Here is an 18,652-nt window from a genome sequence, read left to right as displayed (position 1 = left end):
GAGATTCATCTTTATCTCATTTGTGATAGGGCCCTGACTTTTTTGTAGCAGAAAGTCTTGTGTTCTATGAACTGTGAAATGCATGAGTAGCATTTCTGGTAGCATCACACAGGAAGGAACTTTAAATAAACCACCCCTGTGTTTTGTTATATTCAGCTCTTCTATTACTGTGAATTCAAAACTGAAATCAGTCCAGGACAACCATTTATGACAGCCACTGGTCTCTACCACACATCCCTCGAATACTGATGAGGAGTTAGAGGCACACAGCTGAATTAAATCTGTCTCCCTAGCTGACTTAAAGAATAGACCCCCATCAGCCCAGGAAAAAAGGTCCAAACAGTCCTGTGGGGTGGGAGAACTATCAAATGTGGGGGAGAGGGAAGAACCCTCCACAATCCCCATCATTCAAAATGTGAGCTACCAAACCCACCCTTCCCTCAAGAAGAGCCATTTCAACCTAGAGTTAGTAGTATTTGCATAAGCACTGCCAGCCACAGTCAGTTCTGGAGCTTGTGCCCAGAGTGGTATGGAATTATTTGATTTATTATGGCCTTTAAAGTTGAGCCAGCCTTTCTCTGGGGTAGGTAACCCTGCTGCAATTCTAGGATTCAAAATTTTGCCTGGAAAACCACATATATTGCCTATTTAATAGGTCATTTGTTAGGGCTAGAGGTCCAGTTCAATAACAATGATTTTTTTGCTTCCTTAGTTCTCTGTTGAAAGCCCCACCTGAACCCTGAAAGATCATGTTAGTTGTTTGAGTTGGATTCCACAAATAGGAAACCATAGGGATTTGTGCATGTTTTCCCTAAATTCGCTCCTTAGCTACTGCTAGTATATTATTATAACTCCAGAGACAAGGTAGGTGAGGTAATTTGGATCAGCTTCTGTTGGTGAAAGAGACAAGATTTCCAGCTCACACAGAGTTCTTCAATCCTGAAGAAGAGGTCTGTGTAAGCTTGAAAGCTTGTCTCTTTCACTAACAGAAGCTGGTCCAATAAAAGATATTACCTCACCCACCTTGTTGCTAATATCCTGAGACCACCACGGCTACAACAACACTGCAAACAATTATGACTCTATTAACTTTCAAAATAAATAATGTGTTTTGAAAATTGGATTTGTGAGACTGGGTACAGGGCACCCAATATACAAGATAAACATTTATTTTTACAGTTCCATACATTATAATATAAACATTGCACCCAACATTCAAAATAAATGCTTATTTTTGACACTGGTGAAAAAAAAAGCCAATGTATTTTAATAGGTCTGTTCCCATACTTAAAAAGATCCACCCCAGACCACATATAAATGTGGGCATCCTGACAATTTGAACTATTCAAATAACATGTATATGTCTAGTAGCATTCCCAAAAATTAAGGTAAGGTATTTATTACATAGCTTAATTTGGATGGTAAACTATTTAACAAAAAGTATTTAACAAAAGTTGCTTTAAACAAATAAGACATACATTTCCTTACTACCCAATGGTCTTTTTGTCCAATTGTAATGATTGGACAGACACTATTTATTAGTAGTTTTAATTGTAAAGATTTGTCCCCCTCCTAACTGGTTTAGTACACAGATATTTTGGTCGGTTTTAGAGCAGGAATATGAACTATGTAACCAAATGTATTCTGATCCCTAAATTACACCGGAATTAAATCTAGAAAAAGAATGGATGCTAACACGCTATGATGCTATCAATACAAATCATAGGACAAAAAAAAAAAAATCCTGGCAGTACAGCATCCCTACAACAATGTCCAAAGCGGTATCTCCTATGACTGTGGGCAAAAGAACTTTGTGACATGACTAAATTGTCACAATCAAGTAATTAAAGAATCCGAGGTTGTTAGGGCTGGATCCTTAGCGGTGTTGTTGCGGATGCTCAACATCTTTCAGGAGCGGCTCAGTACCGATCAGGATCGGGACCAGACGTGACTGTCTCCTAAACCAATGTCTTCTTTTATATCTTCCCCCCTCCCCCCAATACTCCATGAATCTGATGGCCCGGATCCTGTTCTCACGGACTGCAATGCAGCAGGATCGAGCCCTGTGTCGGCGAACCTTCAATTTGCAGTTATCTGCTTCATTCAAAATAGAGAACTCGACAGCCCCGGCTACTGCGTGGGGGGAAGAATTCGTATGCACCTGCGCTACAAATTCTTTGCTTCATCTATCAGGAAAACATACTGTCTAGTTTGGGGTGTCGGGGGGGGGGGGGAATACAAGAAAACAGGTTGTAATGTTGGAGACTACTCGATTATCGGACAACCTGCGAGTCACCCAACTGGCGCGACAAAAACGGGAGTAGGAGTGGAGGATGGCGGCGAAAGACGCCAGTTCCCAGGTGACATTTGTGTTGATTTCATTAATCAGACTTCCTGGCAATTCTCCAGAATCCAGCTACGGGTAATAGTTAATTCCCCATTATTAATAACATGCGAAGTCCAAAATATTGATAATTTTGCCGAATTTCTCATATAATTTGTCCCCTTTATACTTTTATATAGTTCCTCTTTAAAGGAGTGACTCTAGACTGTATAGGTTGTCACCGTCTATATTTATAGGCGCCCATTCCATTTGGATTTATTGTAATATGGAAATAGCACTAATCCCTGGCGGTTGACAACAGTTCTGCTGTAATCCTGTATCTTACAGTCATACCCCTTTATTTGCATAAGACTGAAATTAAAGGAAGAAAAATCGATTCATTTGACTAGCTTAATCGAGATTCATTTTTTTGAAATGGGCTTTTGCCTGTAGACACCAGAGGAGATAAATGATTCAGTTCAGAACGAAAAAGGGTGTTGTCCGTGTGAGTGGGATCACGGAACCATGTAGTGTAGTTAAATGTCACTTGTACAAGTGATTCAGCAACGTTTAAAATCTACTTCCCCGTATGTTCACTTTAAGGAGAAGAAAATTCTTTTTACAATTTAGCAGGACAAACAAAACAAGCAGAAGCTAGGGGAAGAGGCTCTCCATTTCAAGGCAGGTCATTAGTTAAGGAAAAACTACTCAACTGACAAAATCCGAGGCAAGAAAAGTTCATGTGGAAAAGACTAAAAGAAGCTGTTGACCCAATAAAGTGTTCTTACCTGTCTAGGCAGGTAAACTGATCCCCAAAAGAGAGGAAAGTAAATGCAACCTTATCGCATCTCACCTGGTCGTGAACTCCTCCTGCTGAGCGACTCAGAGTTCAACCCTTAAATCAAAGACAGATTCCAAATGGGTATCGTCTGAGTCTGAGGCATACTTCTAAAACAAAGAGATGTCATATGCTGGGCTGGCCTGGGAGGTGTTAAAATGCACGAGGCTATATTTTGCCCAAAAATTGTTATGGTGAACCGTTTAATCACTGTTTACATTTCAATCAATGCTGCAAACTGCCGAAGTGGTTTTATTCTGTCTAGATCCTTCCATAAAATTAATTTATTTGAGCATGAGCTTTTGTGAGCTACAGCTCACTTCATGGAGGCATACTGTGGAAACTGCAGAAGACATTATATACACAGAGACCATGAAACAATACCTCTTCCCACCCCACTCTCCTGCTGGTAATAGCTTATCTAAAGTGATCATCAAGTTGGGCCATTTCCAGCACAAATCCAGGTTTTCTCAAATCCAAATCCAAATCAAATCACAAATCCAGGTTTGCTGGAAATGGCCCAATTTGATTATCACTTTAGATAAGCTATTACCAGCAAGAGAGTGGGGTGGGAAGAGGTATTGTTTCATGGTCTCTGTGTATATAATAAAAAGAAAAGGAGTACTTGTGGCACCTTAGAAACTAACCAATTTATTAGAGCATAAGCTTTCCTGAGCTACAGCTCACTTCATCAGATGCATCTGATGAAGTGAGCTGTAGCTCAGGAAAGCTTATGCTCTAATAAATTGGTTAGTCTCTAAGGTGCCACAAGTCCTCCTGTTCTTTTTGCGAATACAGACTAACACGGCTGTTACTCTGAAACCTGTGTATATAATGTCTTCTGCAGTTTCCACAGTATGCATCCGATGAAGTGAGCTGTAGCTCAGGAAAGCTCATGCTCAAATAAATTGGTTAGTCTCTAAGGTGCCACAAGTCCTCCTTTTCTTTCTGCGAATACAGACTAACACGGCTGTTACTCTGAAACCTTCCATAAAATTGCATTTTGTCTTGGTATTTACCGGATTCTTCGTGGAATCCAGATGCTGTTTAAATTAATCGAAGTGCTTTCTGGGAGTGAGAAAGGAGGATTCAGGCTTTCACAATTTGTGTTGTCTCTGCCCAGTATTTAAAAGAAACACTTGCTACACCTGGCGATCTGGCAATTTTAGGATTTTCGTTTTATTGCCATTCGTGTGCGGTTTTGTATGAATGGAAGTAATAGGACTTTCCTGTTTCTGCTTCTTTTCTGTAGAAGAGAAGTAAGCTTATTTTTCCAGATAGATAGATAGATAAATAGATGATACCATCACCAAGTTTAGACAAAACAATTTTAACCCTTCCCCATAACACTCGAATAATATGGAAATCCTTTGTGATAATGACCAATTCTAGGGTGCAGATCTGCAATTAAATGTATATAAGGAAAATAAAACGAAGTCTATATAGTAACGTAGAAGAAAAATATCCTTAGCTGCATGGAAAGCGACAGATGATTGAAACAGATGCACTTTAGGGATGTGTCCCTTAACAGAACATCTGTTTAATGTCGATCAGAAGATCTCATTTGGCTAAAAACCAAGTGGCCACTTCAAATTAAACCTGAAGAATTACCTGCAGGTCCTGTCCATTTCAAACGCAGTCTCTCCTAAATTAAGCGGCAACGTTCTTCTGCTCTAGGAAAAACAATTAAACAGCTTTTCCCTCTCTCTTTTTTTAAAATAACTCCTGATATTTTAAAGCTTTGTTTCTGCGTTTGTTACCCGGTTTGTGGAGAAACGAAACTGTGGAGAGGTTGGAATCCATAAATAACTTTTATATTTGGCAAGTTAGTAAGAATGGCAAACTCTATTTTCCCCCAACTTTATTCTTCAGTAAATGAGATGGCAAATAGTCCAAAAATATGCCATTTCACCTGGTTCATTGTCATTATTTCCCTACCTAAGGCCTGCCTGGAATACCGTTACTCAGAAATATTGCACAAACTGGCTTCAAAAATTGTGTGTGTTCTGTAAAATAAGTAGGATAAGTCGTGACTCGCTTATAATAACAATTTACATTAACATATTTCTCGTTTTAATCTTGTTATTCCCCCCGCCCCTCCCCAATCTGCAACATCCTCCGATTTCTGATGCGGAGAAATCACTGACAGGAATTGAGACTCTGACCCCCAGTTAGACAATTCAAAGCAGAGCCCCTCCCCTGTATTATTGTTCTGTATTATTACTCTGCAAAACAAATTATCTTGGAAGAAAACGATTTCACGGATTCGTTAGAAATAGGCACAATCCGCACTAGATCGGTAAGAGGAGAGGAACCCTATCACTTGAACCAGGGGCACACGATTATAGCCTAGCAAACACACTTTGGCAACCAGACTCATCCCAGAAGGTTTTATCTGGAGTCACCCACTCACATCCTAAGAAGAGTCTCCTTTCTTTCCTGCCTGGAGTGACTTAAAAGTACGGCACAATGCAGTAGACGCCCAGATCATCAGGCATGTTATTACATAGAGTTGCAACAGCTAGCTGGCTAGAGCGATCGACTGAAAAGTACTCTTTTTAAATACCCGCAAAAGATAACCGCCCTGATCCTCGAGGTTAGATCCACCGCCTCACTCAAGAAAGTATATTGGAAGCCAGTCTCTCAAGCAGCAGGCTGCAGTGCAGTAAAGGGGGGGTGGGCATTGCGGGAATTTCCAGTAGCGGCCGATTCTTTGCCTCAGGCAGCTTGATTAGTATTCGAAAAAACTGTTGTAAGAAGATTATAAGCTGCAGTTATTCATGTGGTATTGTACCCAGTAGCTGTGTTTAAAACAGGTATGTGAGTTTGACGTAGCAGCTGGACAACAGGAGGCGCTGTGACTTTGTTCAATCAAATAAGTCTCCTATACACCTATAACTTCAGTGAAACAAGTGTCTTACAATTGCCTTTCAGCAGAGGAAACCTTTAAACGTTTAAAAAGGGGGCTGATTCTTTAATCAGTTTTGTGTGCTGATATCATTGCTTACGGTTTTTGGATGGACGGAGAATGTAATTTTAAACAGGCTCACTTTCGAGCTAGGTGATATTTCTGTTACACTTTGCCTTGTGATGTGTCTATATAATTTTGCAAGTGTATCTAGCAAACATGTGGCGTGGGCAGTCGTCTTTTCGTGGGTTTTAACTGATCTCTTTTGGGAGCGAATATATTTAGGCAGTTGTTCACTAGACTTACATTACTGCGGAAAATAGGATACTATCTTGCTTATCTCACTCAAAAGAAGAATAGTTTGTAGCATAGTCACCTGAAAAAAAGAGGACCTTTTGCTGCTGAAAACTGCCAGTTCCATAGTGCATTTGTGTGTACTTGTATGTTATCCAAACAGAACCAAAAATATTGAAATAAGCACGTGACTCAAAAAGTACTAATCCATAGATTGATTAGTACTCATATGATAGATAGATAGATAGATAGATAGATAGATAGATAGATAGATACTGCATTGTGTAATGATATTGTCTCTTAATACGTTCCATGTGGATTTTGTTTCAGCCTAAATCTTTTATTTACAGTGTGACCATTTTAAAAAGTGGATTGTAATCCAATGCTTTTATCTTTTTATTTCTTTAACGGCACATTTTTATCCCTTGTTCTCGCCTGCTGTTTTCAGCGTTTTGTTTGTTTCGAGGATTTAACTTAATTCTGTCGCCAGATTTAAAGAAAAAAGGGAAAGAAAAATAACAAAGAAAGGGATACCGCGTTTCTTAGACAAGTTAAAACATATTTCTTCAAAGCAGAGATATTATATATGAGACTATATATTAGAATGTTAATTTATTTTTAGGTGCTTCAATAAGAAAGTTGTTTAAGGTGTGATCCACTAGAATTTACCACATTATTAGTAAAAAAAAAAAAAAAAAAACCAAGGACAGTTGAATGTGGAAGCAACCAAAAGCCGTTGTATATGTCCCATCTGATAAACAACTGGTAAAGAAATTCAGTTCACTAGTGTATTTTTAAGGTTTGCTATGATTCGTATATAATCGATTTTCAAACGCTCATGAAATTGCAAGGTGGTTTGTTCCCGGCCCCCTGCCTTTCCCCGAAAGCTTTTTTACAACGAAGTAATACAAGTTCTGTCATGGGGACAAACATAAAGGATGTTGCTAAGAAACCCAGGAAGAGTCTGTGATCTTGACATCAGATCAGAGAATCACAAAAGCTAGAAATTGATATCTTAGTTCACCCAGTTCACCCCCCTACAAGGGCTGGATGGATCGCTCACGTGCTTTTCCACCTTTTAGCCAAGTAAGCCCATTGTCAGGCAGGCACCCGCATTTCTTGGAAGAAGTCAGAATAATGCACAATTTAAGTTACTAATCAGGCATCCGCTACCCATTGTTATCACTATTCTTGGGTGACTATTTCCAAGCGAGCTTCTGGGCTGAATGCTTTCTATAACAAAGATATAAAATGGTTTCAGTGACTCACCTGATGTTTGTCAAATATAGGTTAATGTCAGTGGATCCGCATTCAAGCTGGTGTTCGTGTTTATTGGATGGCTTAGCGTCATGTCTCACCGCTGTGACTCACATGGCATGGTTTCTAAACGTGTGACACGGCAAAAGAGAATAATAAAATATACAGAAATAGAAGCCTTGTATGAAGGACTGGACTGGATTTAGCCCATGAACGTGTCAATAGAACGTTGGAAACATATGTTCGAGAACCTTGATTGAAATTGTAAGCCCCAAAGTTATTTGCCTTGGTGAGTCGGGGGGTGGGGGTGGGGATAAGTATTGTGTGGTGTGATCATAAGACTAGTTCTCATTTCTTGGTGTATGTTGGCTGCAGTGCTCAGTCATTACTTTGAAATATATGCCGGTCGTCAAGTTAAAGGAGCATCTACTGTACTTTAGTAAACACAGCCTGCTAATCTCCGGGTTTGGAGGCTGGGTGGCCTTTTGTATTCTAGTCACACAGCGAGGGCTGCCCTTCCTTATCTACTTCGTGTAATTTCCAACGATCCCTGCTAGCATTTCTACTGGCCATTTGAAAGGACGGTATTTTCCTTTCCTACTCTTCCCCCCCATCCCTCCTCCCACCCCGGTCTCTCCTTCATTCCCCGTAGCTTAAACCAATTACACTGCTTTGCAAATAAAGTGACGCCCCGGGGGAGTTACAAGCGAGTGGAACTGCCTTGTTTGCAGGTGCATCTCCGGCTTTGTAGGTGCGAACGTCTTTGTGCGGCGGACAAATGGGGAGAGGAGGAGGAGGAGGTGGGCACTTCTGCGACGTAAGATCCACATCAGCTCAACTCCACTCACATCCCAGCCGGCACTTCCTCACTTTCTCAAGTGTCTCGCCCAACACCGCTCCCTGCCTCCTTTTTGGCTTATTATAGACCAGATCTCAACCCCCTTCCTCCCCCGCGCCCCGCGAGTTGGCTTCTTGCTAGACTGGGGCTGTGTCAAGCTCCCTTTCCTGCTGCCTGTCTCTTGCAAAAAGGCTGGATGGTTACACCGGGCAGGTTGGCTCCATGATGTTAGGTGCTGTAAAAATGGAAGGGCATGAAACTAGCGACTGGAGCAGCTACTACACCGACAATCAGGAGGTGAGTGAATCATAAGAGCTCCCTTGTTTGCTGCCCCTGAGCCGCTGTAGCGGGCTGGGGGGGGGGGCGTGGGGGGGAGGCTGGGTGTGCGTGTAACAATATGGGGAAGCGGTTTGCACTCTAGATCCTGCCAGTGCAAACGTGCCTTTTCCAACACTGAAGCCGGCCAAGCAATAAAGAAACCGCCACGCTTTCCAATAGCCCCATGATAATGGGGCTGCTGCTTGTGCTTGGAGTGAGTGGGGGTGCAGGGGGGAGTTAGCGAGCTCGTTTAAGAGGCGTCATTTGTACTTTTGCACAAACAAAAGCCCCCCGTAAACTCTTGGCTCGGTGCACAGGACTGTGCCCGAGCTCTGAGCGCCCTCAGCCCTGGACTCTCCAGATGGTGCAGTGTGAGGGCCACGAGTTGCAAAAACCCTCGAAAACACTAGCGCCTTCCGTCGCCGTGGACGAGCTTGACTTTTAAGGCCTTCTCGTCCCACAGTTTTCAACGGCCTCACCTGTTAATTCTGGTGGTTTACTGGGCAAAATAATCAGGCGTTTGTACTTTGCAACAAGATTTTTGAAACATGGGTGCGCTTCTGCCCGGAACCGGAGGGTGGCGCTGCTGAGAGTCGGATCAGGCTGGCACTGGGGAACCTGTCTCTTTCTCCATTCCCTTTGCATTTCCGTGTTGTTCTTATTTTTACAATTATGCTCAGAAGGAACAGAAAGAAAAGATCAAACATAAAGAAATGCACAATGATAGAGGGCAAATAAATCACCATTACGGAGTGACTTACCTCCCCTTGGAATATGGATTAAAACACAACAGCGATTGCTGTTTGCACATTTGTGGATGTGGCCGTGCAGCTTTCACACTGGCATGTTTGTGAAACACAACACAGTTAGCATTAGAGAATATCTAAAGTCATGCACAGATTAGTACATAAAAAGGAGACACTTCACAGCCGAATTGTAAATGTGTAGGGCTAAAATGCGGGATATATGCTAAATATTTACACACCCATTTTTGAGTGTATATGTGTTTAATGAAGGGGAAAATAAGAGTCATATTAAATACTTAGCTTTTCTGTATTTACTATTCACTACCATAAAGTCCTGGAAGCCTCCCTTTTACTATGTTAGAGACAATAGCTTATCCTTATTTGTTACTATAATAAACTCACTGTACATATTTTTATAAGGGAAACGCATTCCTGTTTTAAACTGTTCTGTGAAATAATTACCTCAATTTAAATTAAAACCAGGCTTTTAGAGAAAAAGGCAGGGTTGCTTATAATAAGTAGCTGCAAATACTACAGTACATCAACAAAATAATTAAACATAGCTTTTACTTGACAGAGTTGCATTTGTTCACTCTTAATTGTAAATGAACGAAAAAGGCCTTGACCCCATTTCTATTAAATTAGATTTAGTACCGGTTTATATACCTTTACTAATTTTGGTGATAGATTTTTATCATAGTTCTGAAATATGTCAAAGTCGTAATTATATTGCACATAAGAAGATTATAGAAAATCATAAGGAAACACAGTATAGAATTCAGAGTATTTATACTTTGGGAAGTGTTTTTTAATGTTAAATAATGTGACACATTAGATATAAAACAAATAACGGTGCATGCGTTGTCTTTCAGAAATGTATAAGTAAAATAATACGGTCTGAGCAGGAACTGCTGAATTTCTTGTAATAGTATATCATTAGTTTGTTTAACAAAAAATTCAAGTACATGGCAGCCATCTGTATGATGATTCTTTTGTAGCAAAACCTAGGCAATTTAATTCCGCCTTGTCTAAAATGTAATCTGACAATGCACAAGTTTGTTCATTTTTATTAGTTGTATTAGTTTTTATTAACTAATCAAAACATTAGTAATATGGAAACAGTCTAAGAGTAAAATCTATCCTGTTTTAGCCAATTGTTTTGCCATTATTTGTAAGTATGGCTTTGGTATGAAAAGGTGAGATTGTACTTTAGCGTAACTTTGTAACGTAACTGTGTACTGCATCAGCCGTTGGGGATACAAATACAGGCGCCTTTTCCAAATAAGCACTGAGTAAAAATATTTAGCCTTCTCATCCCACTACCTTGTGCACAAAACGGCTGCAAATAAAGATAGCATCGTTTCAGTATGACAGTAATAAAATATTAAAGGCAAAAAGGCATTCACGTTGGCTGGCCGTTTGTAAGACACGTCAGCTAATACACGTTTTTATATATTTTTGCTTTGTATATGTAAATAGGGTGGAGGTATAGGAGCAAATCTGTTTCAATGAAGCCTGAGTGTCTTGCCTTGCCCCGGACAGTCAGATCGCCTCCAGAATTGCCGTGGTAACTTTCCTGGAGTTCGGGGGCGTTATTGCTTTGTGTAAGGCAGGGAGACATTGCCCTGGCCTCTCGTGTAATGAACTCTTGCTGGGGAGGGCGGGGGGTCGCTTTCCTAAAGTGTCCCGCCTTCTCTTCTGCTAACCGCCGCTCTTAATCTTGTGTCCCTGCTGCAGGCCTATTCCTCTGTTCCCGTCAGCAACATGAACTCGGGACTGGGATCCATGAACACCATGAACACCTACATGACTATGAACACTATGACTACCAGTGGCAACATGACATCCAGTTCCTTTAACATGTCCTACGCTAACACAGGGCTGGGGGCAGGCCTGAGCCCGGGCACCATGGCCGGCATGTCTGGGGGCCCCACAGGCGCCATGAACAGCATGACTGCCGGGGTGACGGCCATGGGGACAGCGCTCACCCCGACCAGCATGAATGCCATGTCGGCTCAGCAAGCTTCAATGAACGGCCTGAGCCCTTATGCCAGCATGAACCCATGCATGAGTCCCATGGCGTACGCTCAGTCCAACCTCACCAGGACCAGAGACACCAAGACCTTTAAGCGAAGCTACCCCCATGCCAAACCCCCCTATTCCTACATCTCTCTGATTACAATGGCTATCCAGCAGGCTCCCAGCAAGATGCTGACGCTGAGCGAAATCTACCAGTGGATCATGGATCTGTTCCCCTACTACCGGCAGAACCAGCAGCGGTGGCAGAATTCCATCCGCCATTCCCTCTCCTTCAACGACTGCTTCGTCAAAGTGGCCCGGTCGCCCGACAAGCCCGGCAAAGGATCCTACTGGACCCTGCACCCCGACTCCGGCAACATGTTTGAAAACGGCTGCTACCTGCGCCGGCAGAAGCGCTTCAAGTGCGAAAAGCAAGCGAACGGCAAAGCCGGGCAGGAGGGCAGGAAAGACCACTCCGGCGCCTCCAATTCCAGCTCCAATTCCCCTTTACACAGAGGTCACAATAAACCTGCCCAGCTGGAAAGCGCAACAACCTCCGTCTCCAACCCCAACCCTCCCACCAGCCCCCCGTCTCTGGACCACAATGGATCGAGCACTGAGCTTAAGCCCTCGGCCTCCGCGGCGCCCTCCGCCATCAGCTCGGTCCCAGCCTTGGCGCCTGTCCCCCACCCGCCGCACTCCCTAGCCCACGAGTCCCAGCTCCACCTGAAAGGCGATCCCCATTATTCCTTCAACCACCCCTTTTCTATCAACAACCTCATGTCCTCCTCGGAACAGCAGCACAAGCTGGACTTTAAAGCCTACGAGCAGGCTCTGCAATATTCTTCTTACGGGGCGGGCATCCCAGGCGGGCTGCCCCTGAGCAGCGCCTCCATGGCCGGTAGGAGTGGTATTGAGCCCTCGGCACTGGAGCCGTCCTACTATCAAGGTGTGTATTCCAGACCCGTGCTAAACACGTCCTAGCTCTGCTCCCTCACCTCCCGCATGGCGAGGCTGATTCTCCCTGTCTCTAGCCCGGTAACAAAACTGTCACGTTTCCGCACGCTGCGTGCGAAAGGACTGTTACTTTATTATTGTGCTCCAACGCGTTGTGTATGTTATTATAAAACTGGCCCTCCGGCGAAGTTGAGCGAACCCCCATTGTACATACTCCCCGCCCCTCGCCTCTGCCCCTCCAAAGATCGCTGTCGCCTCTGCGGGGTGTTATTAACAAGAGAGAGAGAGAGAGAGAAAAAAAAAGGTTGTTAAGCTTGTAAACTATTTGTTTGTGCTTTCCATCCCCACCCACTCCCCCCTTCTGTGCTCTAGAATCTCAAGCAAGTTTACAGGTATGTGGCAATACTTTTAACAATACGGAGATGAAGAAGCAAGCAAGCAGACATATAAGGTTCTTTTTTTAATTAAAAAACTTTGAAGGACAATACTGCTGTGAAGTAGCAAAACACTAATCTCTAAGCAACAAGAAAACCATTTACTTTCTCAGATTATCCTTTTGATACTTGCAAAACACTCGTCGGTTGGTAGCACAGGCATCAACACAGATGCTATGGGCCGGATCCTGCACTCTCACTGATGTCAAGGGGAGTTTTGGAGCGCAGAATTTGGGCCAGATATTTCCAAGCGTTACCTGTCTTGGGATTTAATATAAAGTTACAGAGGTCACAATCAGTTGGATTTTTTTTCCTCCCAGGCTGTTACTGAAGATTCTCATTCATCAGGAACTCTCTTCAACATGTGGATGACATGATTATTTCATTTGAGTCTCTTCACTGTGTACAAACTAGACCTATATATGTATAACAACGTTATTTTCCCCCCAGAAAATATTGAATATTAACCCAACGCAAAGAAAGAGGAGAGAGAGAGAGCTCTCTCTCCTTCTATCTGTTTCAGACTGACACATCCAGAATTTTTTATGGCCGTTTAATTATTGCCATTGTTAGCTTGTTTCATCCAGTGTTAATGCACTTTCCACAGTTTTACACGGTGTTAGCATAGACAGACGGGTTTTATTATTCCTGTTCGCTTTCTCAATGTTCTTAATTTATTGCATGGTTTATATTTTCTTTCTTTACAGCTGAAATTGCTTTAAATAACAGCAAGAAATTACACATGAATTTTTTAAAAAAATGTTAATTTTATAAATGTGATTGTAATTGAAAAATATTTTGATTTAAAATGATAACTGAGAATTTAAGCCGTGAAGTATGTTTTTGATCATTTGCAGTTAAGGACTTTAAATAAATCAAATGTTAACAATGAATGATTTCTGCTATTTTCTTTCGATTGCATATGTGTGAAGGATAGAATAGACTTACATAAAATATAAAAAAAAGAGGGTGGATATGAAGGCATGATAAAGACTTATTAAATGTTGAAGAACTCTTAACACTGTGAACCAGAATGGGGATGCTGGCGTTAATAAAGAAAGTGATATCTGCTTTATTCGATAGATAGATAGACCACACAAGCTCTCTCTATATAGTAAATATATTCATGCATAAACATCCACCTCGAATTTAAAATTCACTCGCTATGGAAAAACTGCAGTTAGATGAAAGTATAATATCCTTTTTCTTTAGCGTTTTAAGACTACAGAAATTATCTTAACCGGTGCTGTGAATCTTTTGTCATTTTAGGGCGGGAAAGAAACTGAAAGTATGTCTCAGTGTGTGTACTGTTTACTAGGAAAGTAAAACTAACATTTTACACAATATTTAAAAGGTAAAAATCCACCGCAGAGTGTGCTTTTATTTTAAATGCCATTAGATGCTCCCTACTGTACATTTAATCTGTATTTATTGCAAATTATGCAGATGTTTCCGAGTCCAACTGTGGATAACTAATTTAACAAAATGTGCTTGTCCCTCTTACCGCTGTTCCTAAATATTAATTGGTTCTCGCTGATATTGTTATGTATGCCAGTGTGCATTCCTCTCTGTGCTGAAATGCAGCAGAACTATTTGCAGTATAGAATGCAACATAGCAGTGTGGTTTTGTAGAAACACATTTGGTACCTATTCTTCTAAAGACGCAGTTTCCAGGAGTTAAGCTGTTGGTCATTGTTACACTTGAAGAAAATCTCTTCAATGCAACTTCACACCAAAATGCTGCTCTAAATCACAAAAATCATTAATCTCCTCAGATCCTAGGCTCAGTTTCCAGTCCACCTACTTCTTTGTGGATTTTGCTCAGATTGACATCAACAACAACAACAACAGCTCTGGCAAACGCTGATCCCCAGCAAGCAGCACTTGTTTGTGAACAGCATCATCGCGAGGGGTATGAACTTGAACAGATTTTACTTTGATCAAGCTACTTCATACAAGAACCCGAGATAAAAGAACGGTGTGATTCTCTTAATTATCACATAATTGCCCCCTGACTGGTCGGGGAAAGTGGAGACAAACTAAATGGGGGGGAGAGAAACCACGGAAATCCCATAGCAAAACCCAATTCTTCAAACCCTGCGGCCCAGCCAGGAAGGAAAGGAAAATATATAAAAGGCAAGCAGCTCTGGGCTTTTAAAAAAATAGTTTGATCATTCACTGACTGAAGCCACTACTCTGACGGGGGTTTAAGGACACAGACACACAGAGTGAAATACATTCCACCTTTTGCTACATACTTATATTTGATCGAATATAGATTTAGAAAATGAGTTTTCCAAATGATATATCACGTATTCTGGAACACTGGGAAATGCAAATCTCGGCCTGGTCAGCAACATGAGCTGCTTAGCCGTGTATCTAGATGCCATTACTTTGCTGCCCCGACGCAAAAGACTGTCTATGCCGCCTGGAGCTGCAGGCTGCTCAGCACCACTGGAAGTCAGGCCAGATGAGCCCTAGTCTACCGCCCTACCTCACTCTGTCAGAGGGAGTTTTTACCCCAGCAATTACTACCCATTGTAAGTAGAATGTACCTAGTCCTCCATAGAACAGTGCTATAAGATAACACTCTACTTCAAAATGAAAACATGGATGCAGTGCTTTGGGGCTTTGAACAGAAAATATAAATTGAGCCACAGTGGTTAAATATTAGGATTCAGACCTTAGCTGTGGAATACAGCCAGGATGTAATTGACCTGGAAGAAATGTAAAATGATTAACCAGACCATTCTGGTTCAAAATGATCTATCCGGCTATCTAGGTATCTAGCTATAGTTAGTTCAGTCTATATTATAAATAATATATATTTCCAGGATATGCATTAAATATGATAAACGTTAGAATCTCTGTTTTCTATAATAAGAGCAACAGTGACTACGATGGGGGAAACCATATACATGGAGTAGAGGGGAAATTATTAATTGCCAGCATGGAAAAAAAGTATATTTTAACAAATATAGCGAATACAGCTTATGTGCTTAGTTCAAGACAGAGTCACCAAAAGGAAGGAAAGTCGTGTATTTTCTGCCCCATGCTCATCTATCAAGTTCTGTTGTTCCTGCTTCTTCTCCTCTTTACACCTCTCCTCAAGAAGCCTTCAGTAACAGCAGAAAAATAAGCTCGAGACAGGACTGCAAGGGAAGGAGTGCAATGCACCACTTTCATGCTTTTATTTTCAGCCAGTTCTATTGTTCTGCCACGATCAAATTCACTACACAGAGCATGATTTTACTACATTTCAACGCCTGGTGTCTTAGCCCTGTTGCCTTATAGGAAGCCAAGGAAATGGGTGAATTCAGGATTAGTCGCGCTGTGACTTTCGGACATTACTGTATTCCAGTTTATCTGGGAATTTCTGCCTTTTAAAAATGCAATTATCTTTAATCAACCACATGCTAGAAAGCTAAAACTATTGGCAACCGTCAGGTTCCTTTAACCTAATTAAATGCAAATAGGGAGTAATTCAGTATATTAGGGGACCTCTTAAACGGTCTAAGTGGATTTTAGATGGTTTGAAAGATCCAGATCTGGAAATGGATCGCGCTTTCCTTGAACGGGAATTTTTGAGTTCGCAGCGAATAGGGGCTGGGATTAGTGTCAGTAACTTTTTCATTTCATCATTTTAAAACGCTAGGTAACTCGTACCTCTGGCAAGTTTTATAAGCAATGAGAAGAAACACATGCCCAGATTGTCACAGGTCTAAAAGGAAATACGTTTTTTTTCCCATCCATAAAGCAATTTGGGCCCAATCCTGCTCCCACGGAAGACAACTGGAGCTGTACTAGTAACTGCAGCGAGATCAGGATCAAGCCCTAAATTTGCATCACTTTTTAAAACGGGGAAATCCTTATTTTTCTTTGAAGGGGAATGAAATCGTGACACTCAACGAATGGGCAGGAAGACAGACACATCGGTGTCAGGAAAGGAATAGAACAATATCCCTTCGGTATTGTTTGATCTATCAGGTTAATATTGGTATATGTAACAGCAGAACCATTGTAGGGTGGGTATCTATTGAAATAAATGAGTTAAAACCTCTATATGGAATCATGAGAGAAATAGAATTTTCTGTTATTTTTGCCTTACATGTTACTGTATCAATAAAGTATAAATATAGTCAAATCCTAGAAAACACATCTCACTTTAACATATGCCCATGCCAGGTTTTAAAATGACCGGGGGAGGGTTTTTTTTTTTTTTTTATTGGTCAATGATCAGTCAATACAAACCACTGGATCCTGAACTAAGTGAACCATCCCCGCTGTAACTATAACTAGCCTTTAAAATAATCAATTGAATGGGGGTTGATTTTGCAGCAATACTGTATGTAAAAACGCTTGGCTGCAGGAGCAGTGCACATAACTGTTCCTTTTTGCTATGAAACAATATTAGTTCTAGATTTTTTTTTAAAATACTCCATTTGGAAACCAGTTTCTTTAAAAAACACGCAAGAGAGGAAAGACACTTGTTAAAACACACGTTTTAGTGCACGTTCGGCTGTTAATTTTGACTTAATGTTTAACCAAAATTACCCTCTTATATACCGAGAGCGGAATGTTTTCTGGGGATAATAGGATTCATATGCCTGCATTGCATGTAGTAACATATATATTTAATATGAATTTGTTTCCACCGGAAAAACACATGCAATGGAAATATAGACAAATAAACAAAGTAGCATTACATGACAATAGCGTATACAGACTGATTGGTGTGCGCAGTTAAGGCTAGATTTTCCATTCCTAAGGCAGATTGTGGTATAGAATGTTTGCTGCCGATCAATAACTTAAAAAATCAATTAACTTGGTGACTAAATTTACAGGTGATGCAGTAAGACAGGTAATTTCTCCTTAATCAAAGCACGGGAGTCTCCATTTCCCAGCAAATACAGTGTAATAACTAATTACTATAGACTGAACAATTGCCTATAATTTCCAAGGGCTAAAGGTCAATTTTCAGAAGGCAAAAGATTGAAAAACGAGTTAAAAAGGAAGGGTGATAAGGAAAAACACAGCCTTTGTTCCGGCTGGTTATTCCCCACTAATTATTCTACCCTTTGTGACAGAGTAACAGTTAAAGACAGATTAGTCCAAATAACCTCACATTTCATTCTCAATATAGTGCAACTTTCTGGCCCAAGACATTCCATGCTGTTTGTGTTTCTCCTCTTCGCCTCAAATAGAAACTCATTGAGATTTCACATCTTTGAACTTTGGACAGCTTAAACTATCAGCCCTCACCTTTGTTTTCAGTCTTTAGGATTTAAAACACATGCAGTCTCCTGACAAAATCCAGCTGGGTTTGAGGTAAAAATAATAATAAAATAATAATAATAATTAATAAAAATGGGAACCTTCAATCCCCTCATACTGCTCTCCCCTAAACTATTAAATGAAATTTAAATAATGTAAACAAAATTTTCTTATTATGGCACGACTGGGTCATTTTCACTTGTCAAATGGGCTTTGCAAAACTGAACAATTTAAGAGAAAGCTGGGTACAATTGTTGATCGTTGTACAATTATGTTTTAATTTGTCAAGAGAACGCGTTTCATCATTCTCAAACCTTTGCATTCCTCCAAAAGAGCTTCTCGCAGATGGAGAATTATTTTTTAAAAAGTGTCGTCCCGTCCCCCCACCCCGCCCCCCGCGGGCGGAATACATTTCAAATAGTTACTGGTCCCAAATCTCAGCCTTG

The 18,652-nt window shown here is 41.1% G+C and overlaps 1 protein-coding gene across 1 annotated transcript; it reads left to right on the top strand.

The window, feature by feature from the left end:
- Positions 1 to 8,680: 8,680 nt before the first annotated feature.
- FOXA1 (forkhead box A1) lies at positions 8,681 to 12,805 on the top strand. The gene is made up of 2 exons (XM_073350693.1): positions 8,681 to 8,755; positions 11,260 to 12,805. Exons 1-2 carry the CDS (start codon positions 8,681 to 8,683, stop codon positions 12,523 to 12,525), a joined length of 1,341 nt encoding a protein of 446 aa, XP_073206794.1. The 3' UTR covers positions 12,526 to 12,805.
- Positions 12,806 to 18,652: the final 5,847 nt, after the last annotated feature.

This window comes from Lepidochelys kempii, chromosome 6, assembly GCF_965140265.1.
Source record: "Lepidochelys kempii isolate rLepKem1 chromosome 6, rLepKem1.hap2, whole genome shotgun sequence".
Taxonomy (NCBI): Eukaryota; Metazoa; Chordata; order Testudines; family Cheloniidae; genus Lepidochelys; species Lepidochelys kempii.
The sequence above is the reverse complement of the archived record's forward strand: the minus strand, read 5'-3'. Positions and strand labels throughout refer to the sequence as shown.